The sequence below is a fragment of the Rhopilema esculentum genome, chromosome 7, assembly GCF_057945365.1.
Source record: "Rhopilema esculentum isolate cy_ngs chromosome 7, ASM5794536v1, whole genome shotgun sequence".
NCBI classification, from domain to species: Eukaryota; Metazoa; Cnidaria; class Scyphozoa; order Rhizostomeae; family Rhizostomatidae; genus Rhopilema; species Rhopilema esculentum.
The window spans coordinates 1,821,098-1,840,380 of record NC_142821.1 but is presented as its reverse complement, the minus strand read 5'-3'; the positions used below and the strand labels follow the sequence as shown (position 1 = coordinate 1,840,380).

Sequence of the window (19,283 nt, the reverse complement as noted above, 5' to 3'; positions counted from 1 at the left end):
CATAAAGCGTGATACGGTCTGTAATAGAGTATTTTTATACGTGGTATCAAAGTGCAAAAACAACCTAAATTTTGGGCAACCTATTCCAACCATTTCCTATCAAATAAAAAAGATTTAACAGAATGGTCAAATTAAGAAAAATATCAATCGACAAAAAGTGAGGCAAATTTGAAACATTGCCAACAGGTAACTCTGTAGGAGAGAACCTTGGTAGAATGTGCACCGTACCATTTTATCAATTCAAATAAAATGGAGACTATATAATGCGTGAATTGCGTCCATAGATATGTCGTAAATTTGAACAGTCAAAACAGATGGTTCAAGAAGATTAACTATGTTTTAAAGTGACGTCTCCAAGCAATGGCTGGAAATTATGTCTAGAAAGATGTATGGGACGATAAAAAGAAGATAGTATCTTCAATTTGGTAAAAAAGTGAAGATTGACACGTCAACATAAGAGATGACAGAAGCTTTGTAAGGAGAGCCTAAAAATATTAAAGGTAAAGAAAAAGGGAAAGCCCCCTAAAACGTTGGGCAAAACAAACACGTGAAGACCTGAGAACCCCCTCACAAACACTGATGCGCAAAGATAAAGATCGCTCTGAATGGACAGATTGCGTCAAAGTCATAACCTTGCATATAAACCAGAAATTCGCTATGGAAAAAGTTATTGTCAAACAGTAAGCAACAGATTGTAAATTTGGTACAGGAAATGAATAAACTACTAAACGCTATAAAAATTCACCTGTTCCTCGCTCAAAATAAAGACTTTCCATCGAGCAATAATTCCGTTCAGAGGAACTCAGATCATGTTAATAGACTTTAAAGGGGATTCTTGAGTAGGAGAACAGTTAGAAAAGTTATAAAAAGTTCTGTTGCGAGGGTGGTAAAAATAATGGCTTAGAAATTTTGGAAATGTTCCCAATCTAATGAGGAGACGGAAACCTATGATCACCTTTTACATTCACTAAGGCGGGCCTACAACAATACACGATACAGAAAGAAAGAAAAGAGGTAAGAGAGGGGGACAATGTCACTTTTGTGATGTTAGTTCTGAAAGTAGATTAGATATAAGAATTTAGGAAGCAAAGAGGAGGCAAAGAATTCCAAAGTTTGCAATTTCTGAGAAAAAAAAGAATATTTATGACACACGATTCGTTAACTAAATAAAGATGCTCTGCAAGGAAATGAAATCATGATACAAACAGAGTTCTTTTTTAAAACCAATCGAAAGATCTAGCACAGATTGAATGAGGAATATAAATGATAGGAGTAGCTGTGGATAATTTTTCAAGAGACGGATATTTTTCCAAAATCTTATCCTTTTTGATTGCATTAATTCTGCCTTTCATCAACTGCTGAACAGATAAAACTGAACATACGCCATGGATTTTCAACAACAGCAGCATTTGAAAAAGTTGTATAAAAATATCACATGATCAATAAAATACATTCACGTGTCCATTCATATATCACCACGTGCAATTCATTTATCTTCGCGTGTTTATGACAAAAGTTGTCGTCAAAAATCAGCAGGTCTTTGTTCATCCTTCCAACATATAAATCTTCATTTTCATCCAAACAGTTTTACGAAACAGGAATGGCAGTAGGGCTTGTCGTTCTGTTCTTTGAACGTACCTTTGTTCAGCTGCTTCAGGCAAAAAGCGCAAATAAAGTGTTCCGGGTGGAACTTCCGGTGCATCGCAGTAATGCACCGACCCGTGATCGGTTTCTGGCAACTGTAGCATAGCGATCCGCGTCTTGCATGGTAGTGCATCTCGCAGTAGGGCATGCCTTCGTGTTCAAAGAAGCTGCCCCCTTGAAATGGCTGGCGGCATTCCTGCACAGGAAAGAAGGAATCATGATGCATGTATAAATATTTGATAATTTCCACAAAAGGGAACCAGTTCAATTGCGGACTATACTTATTTTATCATTTATTCATGATAACCTAACCAATTTCTCATATTTACAATCAGACCTTATATTCAGTTAATAGAAATTAAGTCGATACATTGAAAAGCCTGATAGCAACCAAATTTCGAGGAATTGCTACCTTTTAACTTCCTTACAAAACGAGATGAATCAAGAGGAAGTGCGTCTGTCCTGCAGGCAATCGCACTCAAACAAACTACGACTTAGACTGTATCATTATTTCAAACTTAGAATTAGGCCCTTTCAACTCATCAGTTCTCACAAACAAGCCGATAAACTTTTATGATGAAGCTGAGATGCCTGACATTGGTTGCAAACAGGACGAATAGAGTTTCATGCCTTAAGTAACAATTACCAAGTTTTATAGATTGACACAATTAGAACTATCCTGTTCTATAAACCCAAGTGTGTACCGTACTACTGACATGGCACCAAGCACTATATGACAAATCGGTAAGCGCTAATTTTCATGATCACACACCTTTACAACAGACAAATAAAGGCTTGTAAGTGACAATAAAATGACAAAGTCGTTACGTACCATACACACAAAGCATTCTGGGTGCCAATGTCCGTTCAAGGCGGTAATATAATTATCCATAATAGCCCTGTCACAGCCGCTACACTTTGGGGCAAAGAGGCCATAATAATCATCACGACAATAAGGTTTGCCATCCTTCTCGTGATAGCCACTTTCCCCAAACGGTTTGCCGCACTGTGCACAAACAAAGTGCTCTGGGTGCCAAGTCTGATCCATCGCAGTGACACAGGACTGTAGAGGGAAAAAGAAATTGCAAATATATCACCTCCTATTTGGGATCAATTTCAAATAATACTGATCCTACTACACTAATACACCTATTCTACAAGACACTCTTACACCAAAAGACATGAAAGTTGGCCAAGTATCTGCCAAGCGTCCAATTTGTCCTGTCCGGGCCTAAATATGTGCAGTTGTTATGAGGTGAATAGCTACAAAAATTGTTTGAACTGTAAATAGGTTAAGATATCGATATCATTATATTTCAACTAACATAACAAGTATATTCAAAATAACAATCTGATTCTCTTTGCTGAATTATTCGTTTTTAAAATGAGAAACAAAACACAAAACAATCATGGCTATGTTTTACAGAAAGTCGGATATCTTTTCCATCATCATCAGGTACCATCTTCTTCTATCAAAAGGTTGGCTATCATTACCCTCAAACTATCCCTATCCACAGAATATCAAAATCTGAGTTTTGGTTTGTTGTCATGGACATATATTTTATCTATGACCATATCTTTTTATTTGCATATAAACCAAAAAACATGCTTTTCATATCAAAATCTCAAGAATGCATGAACAAGTGGGAAAATATTTCAGCAAATGCAGTAACTAAACGTTTGTGAATTTTGTGCAATCTAGAGAACCAAGCTATAAATTCTAAAAATCGATAATAAATTGCATACCATAAACACATCATTTATTAAGAACCCAAGGGCATTCATAAACGAATACCACACGAAAATAAATTTAACTGTATAAAAAACTTTGCCTCTCCTCATGGGAACAAAAAAAATCCAAAAAGTGAAGTCAGCCTAGCCTAGGAAACTTTACAACATCCTCTGGTATTGAAAATGAAAATATTCAACAATATATAGAGTAATACAAAGCTAGAACAAAATTCTTGAGCCACTTAACACAGAACCAAGTAAAATTTTGGAAGCAACCAACACAGAATTATGTATATCACAAATCTGGTTTACATTATTACATGCAGCTTTCAATTCACGATGAAAAACAATGTACTTACATCAAGAATCGGTCCTTCACAATAGGAACACCTTGGTGCAAATTGCTCATGATAATCTTGCTCACAATATGGCTTCCCATCTCTCTCGAAAAAGGTTTTCGTCCCTAACGGAACTTCGCAGACTGCACATGTAAAATGTTCCGGATGCCAAGTTCTTCCGAGTGCGGTACAGACTTGTCCTACGATAGGTTTACTGCAAGCTGCACATACACCTTTGGTAACAGTAGCGACCCCCTGGCGAGACATGTCGGATTGCAGGTTTCCAAGCATAGAGTCCAGCTGGTTTATCTTCGCAGCTCCTTTACAAAAAACCAAATCAATGATAGGGTCAGCAAAAAACAGTTGCTATCTTGTAAAAAAATTATATCAAAGAATCGGGTTTTATTTTTCGAAAACAAAATCACAAAATTTGGAATGGTTACTTATAAATAACACAGGTTTACAGCAACAGCTTGGCAAAAAGCGTTGACTATTTCACCGGAAAATTTGAAAGTTTTGTTTTCACATTTATTTACAGAAATCCATTTGACGTTCATTTGAAAACGATAGAAACATATTCAGACTTCACACAACTTGAAATTCTTTATTTAAGAAAACGCTCGTGCTTGAAAAAAGCAGTAGATTTAATAAAAGGGAAGACTTCTTAATATACTAAAAGAAATATTAACACCGATTATTTCGAAACAAACAACCATTTACCATCCACGTAACCAATTACATTACTTATCGATTTTCAAGAATGTGTTATCAAAAAGATCTTTGCAAGAAACATTTTCTCGCTGAAATGAATATATGTGCGATTTCATGAATCAGAAAAAGCAGACAATAAAAAACAAAACTACCTGATTTTCCTTTAAGCGATGGTTGCTTGTCAACTTTCGCATAGTCGGCAGTTTTTGATGCCATGCCACTGGGGGGAGGTTCCTTTTGTGCAGCCTGTTCAGGGGGTAACGCAGCAGAGAGGGTTGGTACACGAGAATCCCGCTGTACGCTCACTCTAAAGTCTGACAACGAGGCCATTAGGTCGTCAAGCTCTTTGGTGGCGCTTGAAGCTAGAAATAAATTTATGAAAACATAACGTACAATATTGGTTTTGTCAAGCAAAATCACTAGATTGTGTGTTAGCTAGCGATTTCTCGTCTTTTAACTGGGTTCCATGCAGTAGCACTAGATGGCGTGTCTGCCAGATAATTTTGTTCTGTAAACTGGTGACTGGCGTTTAGGCAAGGTCGAACAAAATCCCATAGCTTGTGACTGTCTGTATTCCATCTCAGGAATGCAACCCACGTGTATAATTTTGTCACAAAACTGATAAAGCTAGTTGTATTTTTTCTGGAAATTGTCAGATTTTTTCGTTAAATATCTAGTTGCTACCTGGACATGGCGAGCAATACACGATGTCACAAAATTTGGGCAGTCGGCGACGCCCAAACAAAACATTTCATATCATGTAGTATTTCATAACTAACAACAATAAATCGAAAGGCTGAAGCAGCAGTGGCCTAAGAAATACTCAGCTCAACCGATATGATGAATATAGAGGCACAGATATGCAGCATTTAGCTACATGAAAACAGTTTCTTACCATCAAAAAAGTCATCGTCCTGAAGGCTTTTAACATTCATGTTCGTTGTAAAACATGGACAGAAGGATCATAGAGAAATCGGTTCCAAGCAACAGAACTTGAATATACATACAAATTCATTGTGGCTAGGAGGGTGGGTTTAGCTGAAAGTAAACCGGCTTAATTGTCAAGGATCGTTTGATGTGAACAATCCTAATAAAGAGATAAAACTTTTCACTATTATGAGCAGACGAAGAACGGCATGCACGCCTGATTTTATGGCTTAACTATGAGGAGAACAATCTCAAAGCACATTTCTGTGATAACCTACTCAAATGCATAATATAACGTAGAAACATTCATTGAGGTAGGAATTCTAGGAAAATCGTTCAGTCAACCCTCTTGTGAAGCGCTTGATCATGCTTCGCGTTATATCATAGTTCAAGGCTACGCGTTTATGACAAATTTCCTGCAAAATTGTCTTTAATGATAGAAGAGACTAAATAAAGCTATTTGAAAAACATTTCGCAAAAATAGCTAGAACTTATACAATTAACTGGATTGATATATGTGATTAGTGGCTACTGAGTTCACCAAGGTGTTTGTCCTTCGCTTGGCGATTGAGGTAGCTTTCCTTGAAAAAAAAATGACAATTAGGTACAGGCTGGGTGTGACAACTTAATTATTTTGCTTCTCAATGACTATCTTGTGGCCATCTGCGGTGTACCAGTCATATTTTTGTCCACTCTAAGCAACTTTGTTGTAATTTCGATCAAAATGGCTATAAAACAAAGACTGATTCTGCTTGGGTTTCGTCACTGGCAATTCAGTTTGGCCAGCCCGAATATAACGCCAACTTGGCCAAACAGGTAAGCTACCACAAAACGCAGTGAAATACAAAGCCTCGCTTTTCTGATCCCTCGATAATCGATTTAAAAAGGATTTGTTGAATGGCGCAGTTGTTTGAACGCAATAGAATTACTGTTTTAAAATCAGAAGACACTCAATGAAAACAAAGTCTTCAGCGCTGAAAAGCTCTTGATTGTAATGAACGGGAGCGAATATCCGATTATACAACAGTTTTAACACGAGCGAAGATTCGGATACGAGACTGCTGAAGAAAAAAGGAGGCATGCAATAGAAAAGTAATCGGACAATGGAGCCACAGAAGGACATGGAATTATTTTTGACTCCAAGGAAAATTTAAAGTTGTAGATAGTCGGGTAACGGACTTTGGTTACAGTAAGGAATAAAATTAAGGGCCCCAAAGAATTTCTACAGAAAAAATGTGCATGGACCGAAGGATTTTTAAATTGACTGCTAGACTCAACTGGATATATGAGTAGCAGCACATAATTATATAAAATATAGCAGTTCGGTGACACGATGACAAACATGAAGTATTTTACATGTTATCAATAGAACAGAATAAGATCCAAGAACGAGAAGACGAGGTTAGCGTGGGTGTGGGTGGTGTAGTGTGAACGGGGTGGGGTAGTGTGGGTCGAAATGACAGTGATGATGGGAAAAAGTGAACAGTGGCATAACCCACAGTTGCGAGTTCTGTAAGATATCAGGGTCATCCTCACACGCCACGTCAAGACTGGACAATAAACCTGAACTTCCAGCTCAGATTGAAACTCTTTCAAAAGTCTTCAACAAAAGAAGTAAATCCAACAGTCATTAGATTTTGATGATTTAAGCTATTAAGACTACTTTTTCATTCCCTGGCATGTTAGCATCCGACCTTAACATGCTTTAAAGCAAGTTCAAGCAAGTTTGAGCTGTACAATGGTATCTTTTTGGGAATGTGACCCAATTTAATTCCTGTTGCTTTGAGACAAATCGATTTCCCACCATTGATACATAGTAAGGAAACATACTTATAAATACCAAATTCAAAGATATATTCACACTATAGGACTAATGCACTGGTTTAGATGTAAATATTTACATAACATACCTGTTTTAGAAGGCAACGTGCCATCATTTGAAAGACCAGCCCTTCCGGCAGCAGGGCGTCTCTCAACTACAGGGGCTGGTGTGGGAGCAACAGCACTGTCAAGTTCATCAAGGAGGGCTTCCACTGAAAAAACATGGGTGAATTTAAGTATATTAACTCAGATTTTGTGAGAAATGATTCGCAATAAGAAAAATCTGTTTGGAGCATCACTGATGCAGATTGATACCTAATTCATAAAAGATATTGGCAGCAACGGATGCATCCCAAATACACTTTCTACACTAGATTACAAATGTATCTTATCTTTCAGAGGAGCAAAATATCTATTTAGGCAACCAGAAATGTTTTCATTTCAAAAAGATTTTAGCTCAGTCTTTATCTAGAACAGTAAACATTCAAATGAGAATAATATGCCTAAAATACAACTTTTGAACAAATAAGTCTTGATCATTCTTTCTTCATCATTCTATTTCTTTCTTCATATTTCATATACTTCTTTAACTGATTTTAAATTTGTTCATTTTCACCTAATCCATTCAAAAATAAGATGCAGACCCTAGCTGAGAAATGCCCCCAAGTGCTATTTTTAGACCTTCACTAAGTCCCAGACCCCAAAAGAGTTTATTCTGAATATGCTGCTGCAAGTTGTAATGCCAGCATAAAAATTGGTAGAGATGAGTAGTTTGATATGCTCAAAAAGACAGGATGCAGACCCCAGCTGAAAAATGCCCCCATGTGCTATTTTTAGACTGTTGTTCTAGGTCCGATGCCCTAAAAGCGGTTTTTCTAACAATGTTGCTGCTAGTTGAGATGCCAGCATAAAAATTGGTAGAGATGAGTAGTTTGATATGCTCAAAAAGATAGGATGCAGACCCCAGCTGAAAAATGCCCCCATGTGCTATTTTTAGACTGTTGTTCTAGGTCCGATGCCCTAAAAGCGGTTTTTCTAACAATGTTGCTGCTAGTTGAGATGCCAGCATAAAAATTGGTAGAGATGAGTAGTTTGATATGCTCAAAAAGATAGGATGCAACCATGAAGACGCCAACACTAGCTTAGGCCATCTGAAAATCTGCATATGAACAGTTGATACTTATGTCAGTCGTCACGGCTCTGACAGTATTCGACAACTTATATCATTTTATGCATAGAAATCGATTGCACACAGGCTAACCCAGTTGAAACAAATGTCTTCTAGAGGTAGAAGTATTTTCTATTTCTATATCTTAACATTATTCACGGTTCTACCACATTCGATTGGTGGAAGATTAGCTTTACCGAGTTCTGATAAATAAGTTTTGCCGGAAGATTAACGTGACCTGTGAATAAACTTAGCGGAGGCTTCGCAAGCATGCTACAATCTTTTAAAATGCAGCTGTAAGAGGAATTGCTCTTCAAGGTGCAAATACAATAATGTACAAATCTTGAATGTACTTAGCAGAGGTATCGTGGATAGTGACTTTCAGGGTTGGCACCGACTGCAAATTTTCCGACAATGGGTTTACATTAAAATCAATGTTGTCATCATGGACATGCGCAATTACTTCAAATGCTGAAAGACATATATGTATCTTTGCAACGTTAATTTTACTTGCATTTTCTCCCAACTGGTGGTTTCAGTAAATCATTCAGAGAAATGCAACGTCCGTATTCAAACTCTGTTTGATTATCAGTAGTTATCAGTAAACGGTAATTATAATCAGCAGTAAGACACGCAATGAAAATCGTAAAAATCTAAATAAATGAACTGGATGATTTTCAGTGCATGAAAAGTCTCCTTAGCAATGTTATGTCAGCTAAACTGTTGATTACTCTACCATAACTAACAGTAACAGCTGAGACAAGCTTAATATTCATTATCATTTGAAGATGGCACGAAATAGCGGAAACATGGCATACTAAAGTTTATCATCATGTTGATCGCAGCCTGTTTTTCACATACTTGAGCTGTTTCAAGGTCCATACACATTTGGTAGAGCCAATTTGCAAGATTGTAAATACTTGTACTGCGGGTTTGACCGCGAGTTTGCCTGTCATCAAAAACTTTCTCTTTTTTATTCTTTTTATTTACTCTTTTTAATGTTGGTTGTTTTTAAATGTTGGTTATCCAATATTTTTTTCATTCACTTTATTCCCCGTCTACATCTATCTCGGCAATCTCCTTCTTATACTAATTCTATTTGAACTCTAAAATTTTCTATAAACGACTAATAGTCCTCAGCCGAACAGATATGAAATTCCCGAAGAAATTCAGAGTAGTCTGCTAGGGGGCATGTGCACCCTGCCTCCCACCCCTACAAAACATGACACCCCTGGTACTGAGCTCTCCAAAAGTGTAGGACAATGTCAATGAATAAATACAACATATTTATATCCTTTCATTTGTTACCTCTGTGCTTGAACAGTTAATACTTCCCTAGAGACCTGGGTCGGATATCGAATACCTAAAAATAATTTTGCGGGCATTTTCATATGAGATTGGCATATCGCGGTCTTCAGCATTGCACTTTGACTATCTCTACCAACTTTCATGTTGGCAACACAAATTGCAGCAACATATTTAGAATAAACGCTTTTAGGGACTGAGATCCAGTGAAACTCTAAAAATAGCACTTGGGGGCATTTCTCAGCTAGGATCTGCATCCTATCTTTTTGAGCATATCAAACTTCGAATATCTTCCAAATTTTATGCTGGTATCACAACTTGCAGCGATATCATTATAAATTGCTTTGAAAAAAGCAAACATTTTACGACATACTAAAAGCTTTTTCGTCTGACACTCCTCAGAGCATAAAACGTCAGAATAAGGTTTCGAAAGAACACGATGGAAAATATATACCCAGTTGTGGATCGAAATAGGCCAATCAGAAAAACGCAAGCACAAGACCGGTATATTTGACCAATCAGTGCCACGAGCCTAAAGAAAAATTACCAATGGAGTCCAAGGGAGAAAACGAACTCCTTTTGTCTACACAATGGCGGCTTTTTCGTTTTTATGTAGATTGACTCCAAAACTGCTAGATGGAAGGACGACCGGGCTCTGCCAATTATCCGAAACATGTCGTCATTATAGAGTTTTGCACAATCTGGGTTGTCTAAAAGATGTTGACCGATGGCAGAATCACTTGTTATCACCGATGGCAGAATCACGATGGCAGATATCATTATAATAAATGCTTTTGGGGCCTGGGACCGAGTACAACAGTCTAAAGATAGCATTTGGGCCATTTCTCAGCTAGGGTCTGCATCTTATCTTGTTCAGCGCCTAAAACTACCCTTGTGGACGAAGTTCCATGCTGAAATCCGATTTTGCATAACATTTTGGCTAACAACAAGGTTAAGATAAATACAAAAACTTTAATTAAATTCCCACCTTTAGTTGAAAGCAAATTGGATTGCTGCATCAAGCTTTCTGGACCTATAATGAAAATAGCATGACAATGATTGTAGTGGTATGAGAAGCTACATGACATTACTCTTCAACCCCAGAATTTTAACATAAAGACTAGAAACAGTGATACCTGGGATACTTTAAAAATACTGAGACTGGACCCTTATTCAAGTGTGTAGAGCATGTCGAACAACATAGAATGTTGTAAAAACAATTGCTTTTCTCAGTAGCTAGTGCAGAACTGAGTTGTTTCCTTGGTGAACCTGAGCAAATTCTTAAAAACATGGATGCATAATTGATTTGTGGGCCCTATTTGATCTGGATCCACTGCCACAAAGCAATCTGGCTATGACAAAAACAACTTGATTGGTGTACTTTTTAATGTTTTAAATTAAAAGCAGCATGAAAAAAATTCAAACCCTTGGACCTCAGAAAAATAACTCTAGGAGTAGTGATCCTTGTTGCTTTGACAGCTGTATGTTTTCATTCTTATCAGTAAAAATTATATTGATAAAGATGTGGATTTTTGTTGCTTTATTTGTTAGTAATTTCAACCTTCAATATCAAGATTCAGTATCAATGTCAAAGAGAAAGCTTTTAAAAATCTACCAGATGTTGCAGGTTGATCAGAGTTTCGTTGAGAGTCTCTTGGTGATGAACTGGCATTTGAACCTTTCAGACTTTGCCTTGATGAAGTACTTCCTACAAGTTTAGAAATAAAAAGACTGGTGAATAACTTTCTTGCTGACATAATGAAGACTAAAAAAGCAATTCTGTCAACAACCCAGGAAAATTAAATTTTGTGTTTGATATTTGATGGACCTGAAACTGGGATTATATTGAGACAATTGAATGTACATATACACTTGGGGTACAAAAGTATGAAAACGATAGTCAACTATGGCAAAAATGTTCGCAGTTTTGAAGAAGCACAACATACTTTGTTCATACTTAAATCTGGATACATTTACGTTTGTTCTGAAAATAAAATTATTACTTGGAAGATTCTTTTTGGTGAGATATTTGCCTGCAGATTGTTGATAATGAAACAAACACTGTTTAAAGGTGACGTTTAGTGACAAAAATAGTTTATTGCCTAAAAACATAAACAGCTTTGATTTAAATTATTCTGTTCATGTTACAAAAGCACAATGAAAATAAAATGTTTAACTAAATTTTTTGAATTGTTACTTGTGTAGATGATGAACACATTAAAGATTCAAACCACAGTCTTTTTGGTCAAATGAACAGCGACTCATTTGGTGTCAATAATGAAACTTTCAAGCCCTAGATTTCTGCTAAAACAGTTTTCTAAGTAATAATTTGGTCATCAGAGCAAATCTTGAAGTTCCTTTTTTCAAAAAAGCTTCATTTTGTTGTCACTATTTACAAATGCTTCAGAAATTTTGTAGAGAACCAATTTGAAGCAGTGCTTCAATGTTTCACTGAATTTCTTCCTTTAAATAGCAAACTAATCATTCAATTTTGTTTTCAACTTAAACTCTGTAAGATGATGAATGCGTTTTCGTGCCATTAACTATCGTTCCCAAGCCCCTTCACCTAGTAATTTTGTTTCAGAAATTTATCGCCTTAGGCCCTTGGCCACTGTGAGCCGCCATTTTTAACTACCCTTTCCATACTTTTGTACCCTAAGTGTAGTTCTTTTAATTGAGTTGATTCATCAACAAAATTCAAACACATTCTTGCTAAGTAAATTTTGATAACTTCTATAGTCATTAAACAATAGTAATGGTTGATAATGTTAAATTTGAATTTATTTAGTAATGAAATGAGACATTCTATGAAAGGAACATTAACTTACCCTGGCTTTTCCGTTTCAGGCTTTCCTCATCACTACTTGCTTCTACAATTGAAAATTTAATTGAAAAACATTTGCTCACATGTTTGAACAATAGTGTTATATTTCTTGAATATCTGCTTCCATTAAACCCAAAGAAAATTAATTCGTGTTTTCAGTAATCAATTGGTTAGCTTATTTTTCAAATTTGTTCAAACAGAAAGAGTACTTGCTTGAAATTTACACTGAGGTTACAAGGCATCTGAATTTAATTACACAAATACTTAAACATATATAATAAAAAATAGCTCTGATAATCCTGCGTAACTTCCTGCAACACATAGGGCAATGTCAGCCTGACTGAACATACTTAGCAAACTTGTATTTATACAAACCACAAAAGTTTAATGTGAAAAGTTTGAGAGACTGGCACTAAACCATGACCAAAAAAGCAAGTCATCTGCTTATACCATTTTCTCAATAAACTGTATACATATAACTGAATTTAAGAACAAAGTATTGGATTTGATGCATGGAATGCAAATAATGTCTGTCATTGTGTGCAAAAGATTTGGTGTCAAACTGTGAAAGTCCTATTTTTCTTTTTTACAACAAGATTTAAACCTAGAGCTCTTAGACAACAAAGGCAACAAATACTCTTAGACAAAGTCATCAAATTCCTAGACATATGTAAATGGCACTTACAATATTAATATATTAATATATTAATATTTAAATAAACATTGTTAGTCTAGCAAGCAAGAATAAATAAACAAAAAAACAAACCAACAAAACAGAAACAAAACCAAGGGTTAGCTGCATTTTGGTATCATCCAATCAAGCCCTTTTGTTTAATTGATTATTGAACTTTCTATAATTATTATGTTGGCAATTATATTCAACAATTGAGATCCAAATAGAAGCAATGTGCCTAAAGATTTTGTACCACAATGTGTGATGTCTAAACCAGGAATTTCTGAGAGTTAGTCAAGGTTCCTTGATCCAATTTACTACGATCCTTGTAAAAGCGTCAATATAACATACTCAAGATTGAGAATATATAGATTTTTGCTAACATGTTGGCCTGCAAGAATTGTCTACTATTGTTTGCAAGTGTGTATTAACTTGATAATCAAATTGCAATGCAAAAGAGAAAAAAACTAACTTGTATCCAGCTATACTCAATCATGGTGATACTACCCAACTTTGCCAAAGTCATGATATTTCAATGCTATTCATGATCATAAAACCTAACAACCACAATGTATACAACATTGTATTCAACAAAAAAGGTGGAAAGTTCTAAAATTCAGTACATATTTAAAACATTGATTGGGACATGGATATAAATATGCAATATGAATGTCAACAGGTGCTAAGTAAAGTCTCTCCTGATCTCAAATATTTGTGTATCATTTTTAGCAGGTTGGAAAGAAAACTTGTAATTTTGAGGAGAAATAACCATAGGCCTAAATACAATTTTCTTTATGACTTACTCTTTTCGTTGAGATCATCTAGTAGGTTATCTAATTCTGATACACTTGTTTCTGGTTTTCTTGGTGGAATTGGAGAATATGAGAATGGTTTTCCAGCAGACGGACTTTCTTTTCCATTGCTTTCATGTCCATTCACTTTTTCATTGGCATCAAAAGATGTCACCCCTGCAGTTCCTTGCAGGTCTGCCAATAATGCATCTACAAATTTCATAGAATACAATATTACTTACAAATCAATTGAATTACAAACCCTTGATATCAAGGGTCTTATAAATATCAAAGCATTGATCCAATATGATCACAAAAGTTTGAGTAGTGGATAATTTAAACTTGAAGATGGATTCCTTAACAATGGTAGTCTATTAAATTTGTGGATTTGCCATATTTTCTCTAAAGAACAACTCCTTAAGAAAGTTCCCAACCTAAAAAAACACCCCCTGAAACCATCAAGAATGTAAGAAGCACTTACCCTCATAAAGTGCCCCCCCAATCACAAAAAACTTACAAAAGTAATGTATAGTAACATATGTAATCAGTTACTAAATTTCTAGATAAACTATGGCGCTTAAGTTATTATGTTTTTTCATACGTAAATTCACAATGTGTGTATTTTGTTCTAGGTTTTGTAGCTCATCATGTAAAATGCCTGTTAGTCTAGCATCAATCCTTATAGCCTTAAAATTTCCTGGAAAAAGAGACCAATTTCATGCTAATGTTTTCTTGTTGGACTTGCAAACAGTTAATTTTTTATGAAAAACTGAGCGAAATGTCAAAAAATTGAAAGCACCCACCCTTTAGAAAGTGTCCCCTTCAAAAATTTGTCCAATCAGAACCATCAAAAATTTAAAAAGTGTTCAGGATGCCTCTTAGAAGAAACAGTGCAAGGGAATAGTCAGAAAAAAAGCAAAACGATGACGATAATCCAATACGTTGTAAAATCGAATTTCAAAATAAATTGTTAGTTTCACATTTAACTTATTTTGAAATTCAGTTCTACAAAGTATTCAATTTTTTGTTATTTCCCAACTATTAACTTATTCATGTTACTTCTCATTGCAAGATTCAAAGAATCCAGTGGGCATCCTTTCCTGGGATTCTTCCTTCTTACATACAAATATGGTACAGCCATATTTTAAAAATTCATGTCATAATTTAACACCATTTGCATAACTGAGAAACTGAGTAGATTAATTATATTGTTCTTGACTTTAAAATAGTACTCCAACTCCATGCAATATCTAGAACACAAAGCTGATATGATTGTAGAATATACAACTGGGATTAAGTTTGATCCAATTTGTTGTAAATATAAGCAAATTTATTGATGTTGATCTAATTATTATCAAAAGGCATAATACTAAACCAAGAGTCTGCTCAGGCATGAATCATACAATATTTATGGGCTACTGTATAATACCATTGAAAAGATTTTAACTTGGAATCATTTCTTTATATCCATATATTTTGCAATTTCCCTCGCAAATGCTGTTTTCAAAATCATTAATGGCCTGAACTTGCAAATTTACCAAATCCTGAAGAATTAGATATTGCAAAAAGTTAAGTTCATGCAAAATGGTGGTCATGGCCTTTTGCACCAAAATAAAGAGGAATCCAAGAAATGACCATTGCCTTATGAAATTTGCTATTAATACAATTAGAAAATATACTTGGCATTTCCTTTAATAAAGTAACAAAATGGCCCTTACTGCTTTTGAAAAAAATACTTATCAATACTTTACATTGTCTGATATTGTTTTTTATCAACTTTCTACCTTATTAATATTTGTTGCCATAAATGGATGATCCCTAATCTTGCCTTGTTACAAGCTAGACATTGGTAAACATCCTTCAACAAATGCAGTGTTGTGAATCCATCTCAAAGGAAAACAAATCTAAGATGCCATGTTTTGAAAATGACTTGTAGTCGAAAACAACTTCGCCCAAAATCTCCAGTGTGCAAAGTACAAAATTTGAAAATTTGTAGGTGTACAGAGTACAAAACCATGAGCTGTGTGCTTCAAGTGTTCTCTTGGAATGTTTACATACCTGCTTTGCATAATATAACAGACTTTTTTCCTAAATTTCTTGTGCTTTAAAAATTTTTGGTGACAAAAAACCTGAAACTTTGTTACGACACGCCCATTCTGTTCGAGACACACCCATTTTATCAAGTGTGCGGTGATCATTGTCAAAAAATACCTCCGGTGTTGACACTTTCCAAGCAGGGTAATAGTGGATTGAACCCATTGCCCCTTATCAGCCACAACGAAGACCACCAACATCACTTGAAGTTAAATGACCACATTTGCTTAAGGGTGACTTCGCTTACGACTTGAATCGTGTCACACGGGAAATTTATTTTGATTAAATAAGTTATCACACATAGGCCTGTTGTAGAGGAAATGGCTGAGGAAACACACCCTTAATGTTTTGTACCATATATGGATTGCGGCCAGCTTAATGTCAACGTTAAGCGAGCTCAGCAAACATAAGAATGTAGTGAAAATATTAAACACGAGCGAAAAAACACAGATATTTACATTAACATTTGCCAGGCTCACTTTTTCTAGGAGCGCTGGTTCTTTCAACCTTGTCAAGGGGCACCCGTTTGTTTGGTCATCGTGAGAACAACATACCCTTCAGTCTTACAATACGTCATAAAAAAAGATAATTTGATTCTGAATGGCTTAAATCAAGAAAGTAGCATACCCATAAACTCGAGATTGCGTTTTATTTTAACATAAGACTCCTCGGTTGACAACTTTCGACTTGCGCTTGACATCCCGTTTTAGTGATATCGGAGCATCGACTGGGCGACGAGCAAGTTTTCTCTCAAAACATAAACTATTCAGGTCCCACCTTGCCTGTGAATATCTCTATCCCTCAATTAAAAAGTAGCACAAAAGCAACACAGCTTTTCCAACTGAGTTTGAGAATAAAGCTAGAAGTATTTCAGTTCAGTGATCAAGCAACTGCCTTTTAGGCAGGCCCCTTTATTCGAAAGAATGCATTCCTTACATCTCCTGTTAAAGGAGAATCACAAATGATGTTCATGGATTAAAATGGGTATGGACAATAATGCCTCGTGGCTCCTTTTTGTTTGTATTTTTTAGATCTTCAGACAGTTAGTCGCCTAAAGACGTTCGTTACTTTGGCCAAACGTGAAGCTGGTTCACAAGTCAAGAGAAATGGAGTGAAAAGATGTCATGATTTCGTGTTGGCATAATAAATCATGTTATATGACGAGTAATTCCGCCTAACTAACGATGAGTTGATTCTTCTAGACACAAACTTGCTAGAATGAAGTGGATAACAGAGATATTGCTGCCGATAATACTCACCAAGATCATCCATGTTGGTACGACGACAAAGATTCTTGCAGTGGCCTAAACTGCAAACTAAAAAACTTCAGCTTCTCTAAGTCACAAAATCAACTTTCAGTTCTCATCCATCAACTTTTCAGTCCAGATCAACTTGGACCTTTTCAAGGTTAAAATTCTTGCTTCTCAAACAACATTCACCCTCGAGAAGCTACGATTTACTGCTTGGAACATAATACACCGCCAAAACCGAGTGAAGAGGAAGTTCGCTAACTCAATCTCCATGAGAAATGCAGGAAATATGTCACTTCCATTGACAATAGTCATCAGACAATGGGTATTGTATGAGTTTGAAAGGATTTGGAACCATCTAAATAATAAAACAATAGAAAATAATCGCAAATAACGGTACCTGACGTTGACAACCGTCGGGTGGAGAAAAGGAACTCTGCCTCAAACTTTCCAGAACCAGCATATTTGGAAAAGACCCGCTCAACACCAAGAACAGGACATCATCCCAATCTTCGAAAATTAAATAAGATAATCTCTGTCTTTCGGTAAAACTCTAGATAGGAAATATTTCTTATATCAGTTTTTAATAGATTTTTGAATAACGTTGTCCCCCACCTTGTCTCTAAAAACAGTGCAAATTGCAGAAAACGACACTAGCAGTTTTAGACGTACATAAAAATATCATGAAGCCATTCATAATTACCTTTACATTACACCTTGACTTGGCCAGGGCTGTTGATACAGCGAATAGAAGAACCGAATTGTATCAAAAATTGAAGATTGCATTAGACTGAATTTAAACTGCCCGTTAACAACTCATTTAACTTATCTTACATATTAAGCCGTATTTTGCGGTTCTCTTTAAGGGTATTTATCCCAATATCAGATATTTTAAAGCTCCATCTTTATGACGTCATCACTAAGGCCTAAGGTTTTCAAGGCAGCCTTTCTCCAAAGACATTGTTTCTACTACCCTATGGTAAAGCAACACTGGATTAAGATGTATCCGTTTATTGAAGTGAGTCAATGGAAACGCCATTTTACTTAAAAAGCGGGTTAGTGGGAACGCAACGAAAAAATCCAGGCAAACGAAAAGGCAGCCTTTGTCATCTTCGTGCAAAAGTGCTTTTTACGAATCAGGGATAGGTTCCGAACATTGAAATAAGGAAGATCATCTCGACACGCCCAGTCCAAAAAAAACACCATAAATAGATATCTTTAAAAAAAAGTGCCCCATGTGATTTGCTATCTTCATAAGCCTGGAGCTGTTGGTGCACTGAACACTTGCCCTCCACTTCATGCGGTCTCCAGCATTGTGGTTCATATCTTGCAAGCCGCATCCTGTCCATTCAACCAAATTATTCTCCTACTTCATTCCTGCATTTCCACGTCCTATTTTGTCTTTGACATTTCTAGAATGGCAATTTATTGGGTCCACAAAGTTTTAGCTTCCTTTCTATTATGTAAAATATCACATGCACATCTTTTTCCCTACATTCGCTTGTATCCTTAAGTTACTCGTTCGTTTTTCGGTCTTTCAGAGTCATTTTGTTTGCAAGAAACATTTTGATCTTTCTTCAAACCTTCGAAAACCTTCCCAAGAATGTAAGGAAATATGGTGGGGTCTAGGCGTGCCATTTTAACTAGTTTTGTTTGCTTAGGCCTGCTCGTGGTCTGTGACCGTATGGACGCCATGTTGATCGGGCTAAGTTTGATCTTATTACTCATCTTTATATCTTTTGACTTGCATAAGGATTTCCATGAAGTCTCCAAAAAGCGTCCCTTTTTATGAGAAAGTAATATCGAGTCTGCTAGGCAGTTTCGTAAACTTTCCAGCCATTTTGCAAAAAAAAAAGATTTCGAGCTTTTTTCAAATAATGTTTTTAAACGTGCTTCCAAGGTACAGTGAGTAGTTACATTTTAATGTTAGATTCTAAAGCCAAGGTACAGTATTAACAGAGCTCACATTCAAAGATCTGCATATCAAGGGTACTTATGCAGTATAA

General features: G+C 35.9%; 1 protein-coding gene across 2 annotated transcripts; it reads right to left on the bottom strand.

The window, feature by feature from the left end:
- Positions 1 to 651: 651 nt before the first annotated feature.
- Positions 652 to 17,564, bottom strand: LOC135683990 (leupaxin). 2 transcript variants are annotated; one of them, XM_065199425.2, is made up of 10 exons: positions 17,287 to 17,564; positions 13,946 to 14,143; positions 12,474 to 12,515; positions 11,261 to 11,353; positions 10,634 to 10,678; positions 7,262 to 7,384; positions 4,577 to 4,786; positions 3,735 to 4,033; positions 2,477 to 2,707; positions 652 to 1,840 (listed from the first exon to the last, which is right to left on the bottom strand). In XM_065199425.2, the coding sequence occupies exons 1-10, from the start codon at positions 17,297 to 17,299 to the stop codon at positions 1,574 to 1,576; spliced, it is 1,521 nt and encodes a 506-aa protein (XP_065055497.1). In that variant the 5' UTR covers positions 17,300 to 17,564; the 3' UTR covers positions 652 to 1,573. The 2 variants fall into 2 exon arrangements, with proteins under 2 accessions (XP_065055497.1, XP_065055496.1); XM_065199424.2 differs by lacking the exon at positions 17,287 to 17,564 and adding an exon at positions 16,655 to 17,228.
- Positions 17,565 to 19,283: the final 1,719 nt, after the last annotated feature.

Bases quoted from the DNA above. Each gene is read 5' to 3' on its own strand.
- LOC135683990 (XM_065199424.2), bottom strand. From the start codon at position 16,727: ATGTCAAGCGCAAGTCGAAAGTTGTCAACCGAGGAGTCTTATGTTAAA. The intron at 12,516-13,945 runs GTAAGTCATAAA...TTTCAATTGTAG, and splicing joins AGATGATCTCAACGAAAAGA to AAGCAAGTAGTGATGAGGAA. The intron at 11,354-12,473 runs GTAAGTTAATGT...CTAAACTTGTAG, and splicing joins CCTGAAACGGAAAAGCCAGG to GAAGTACTTCATCAAGGCAA.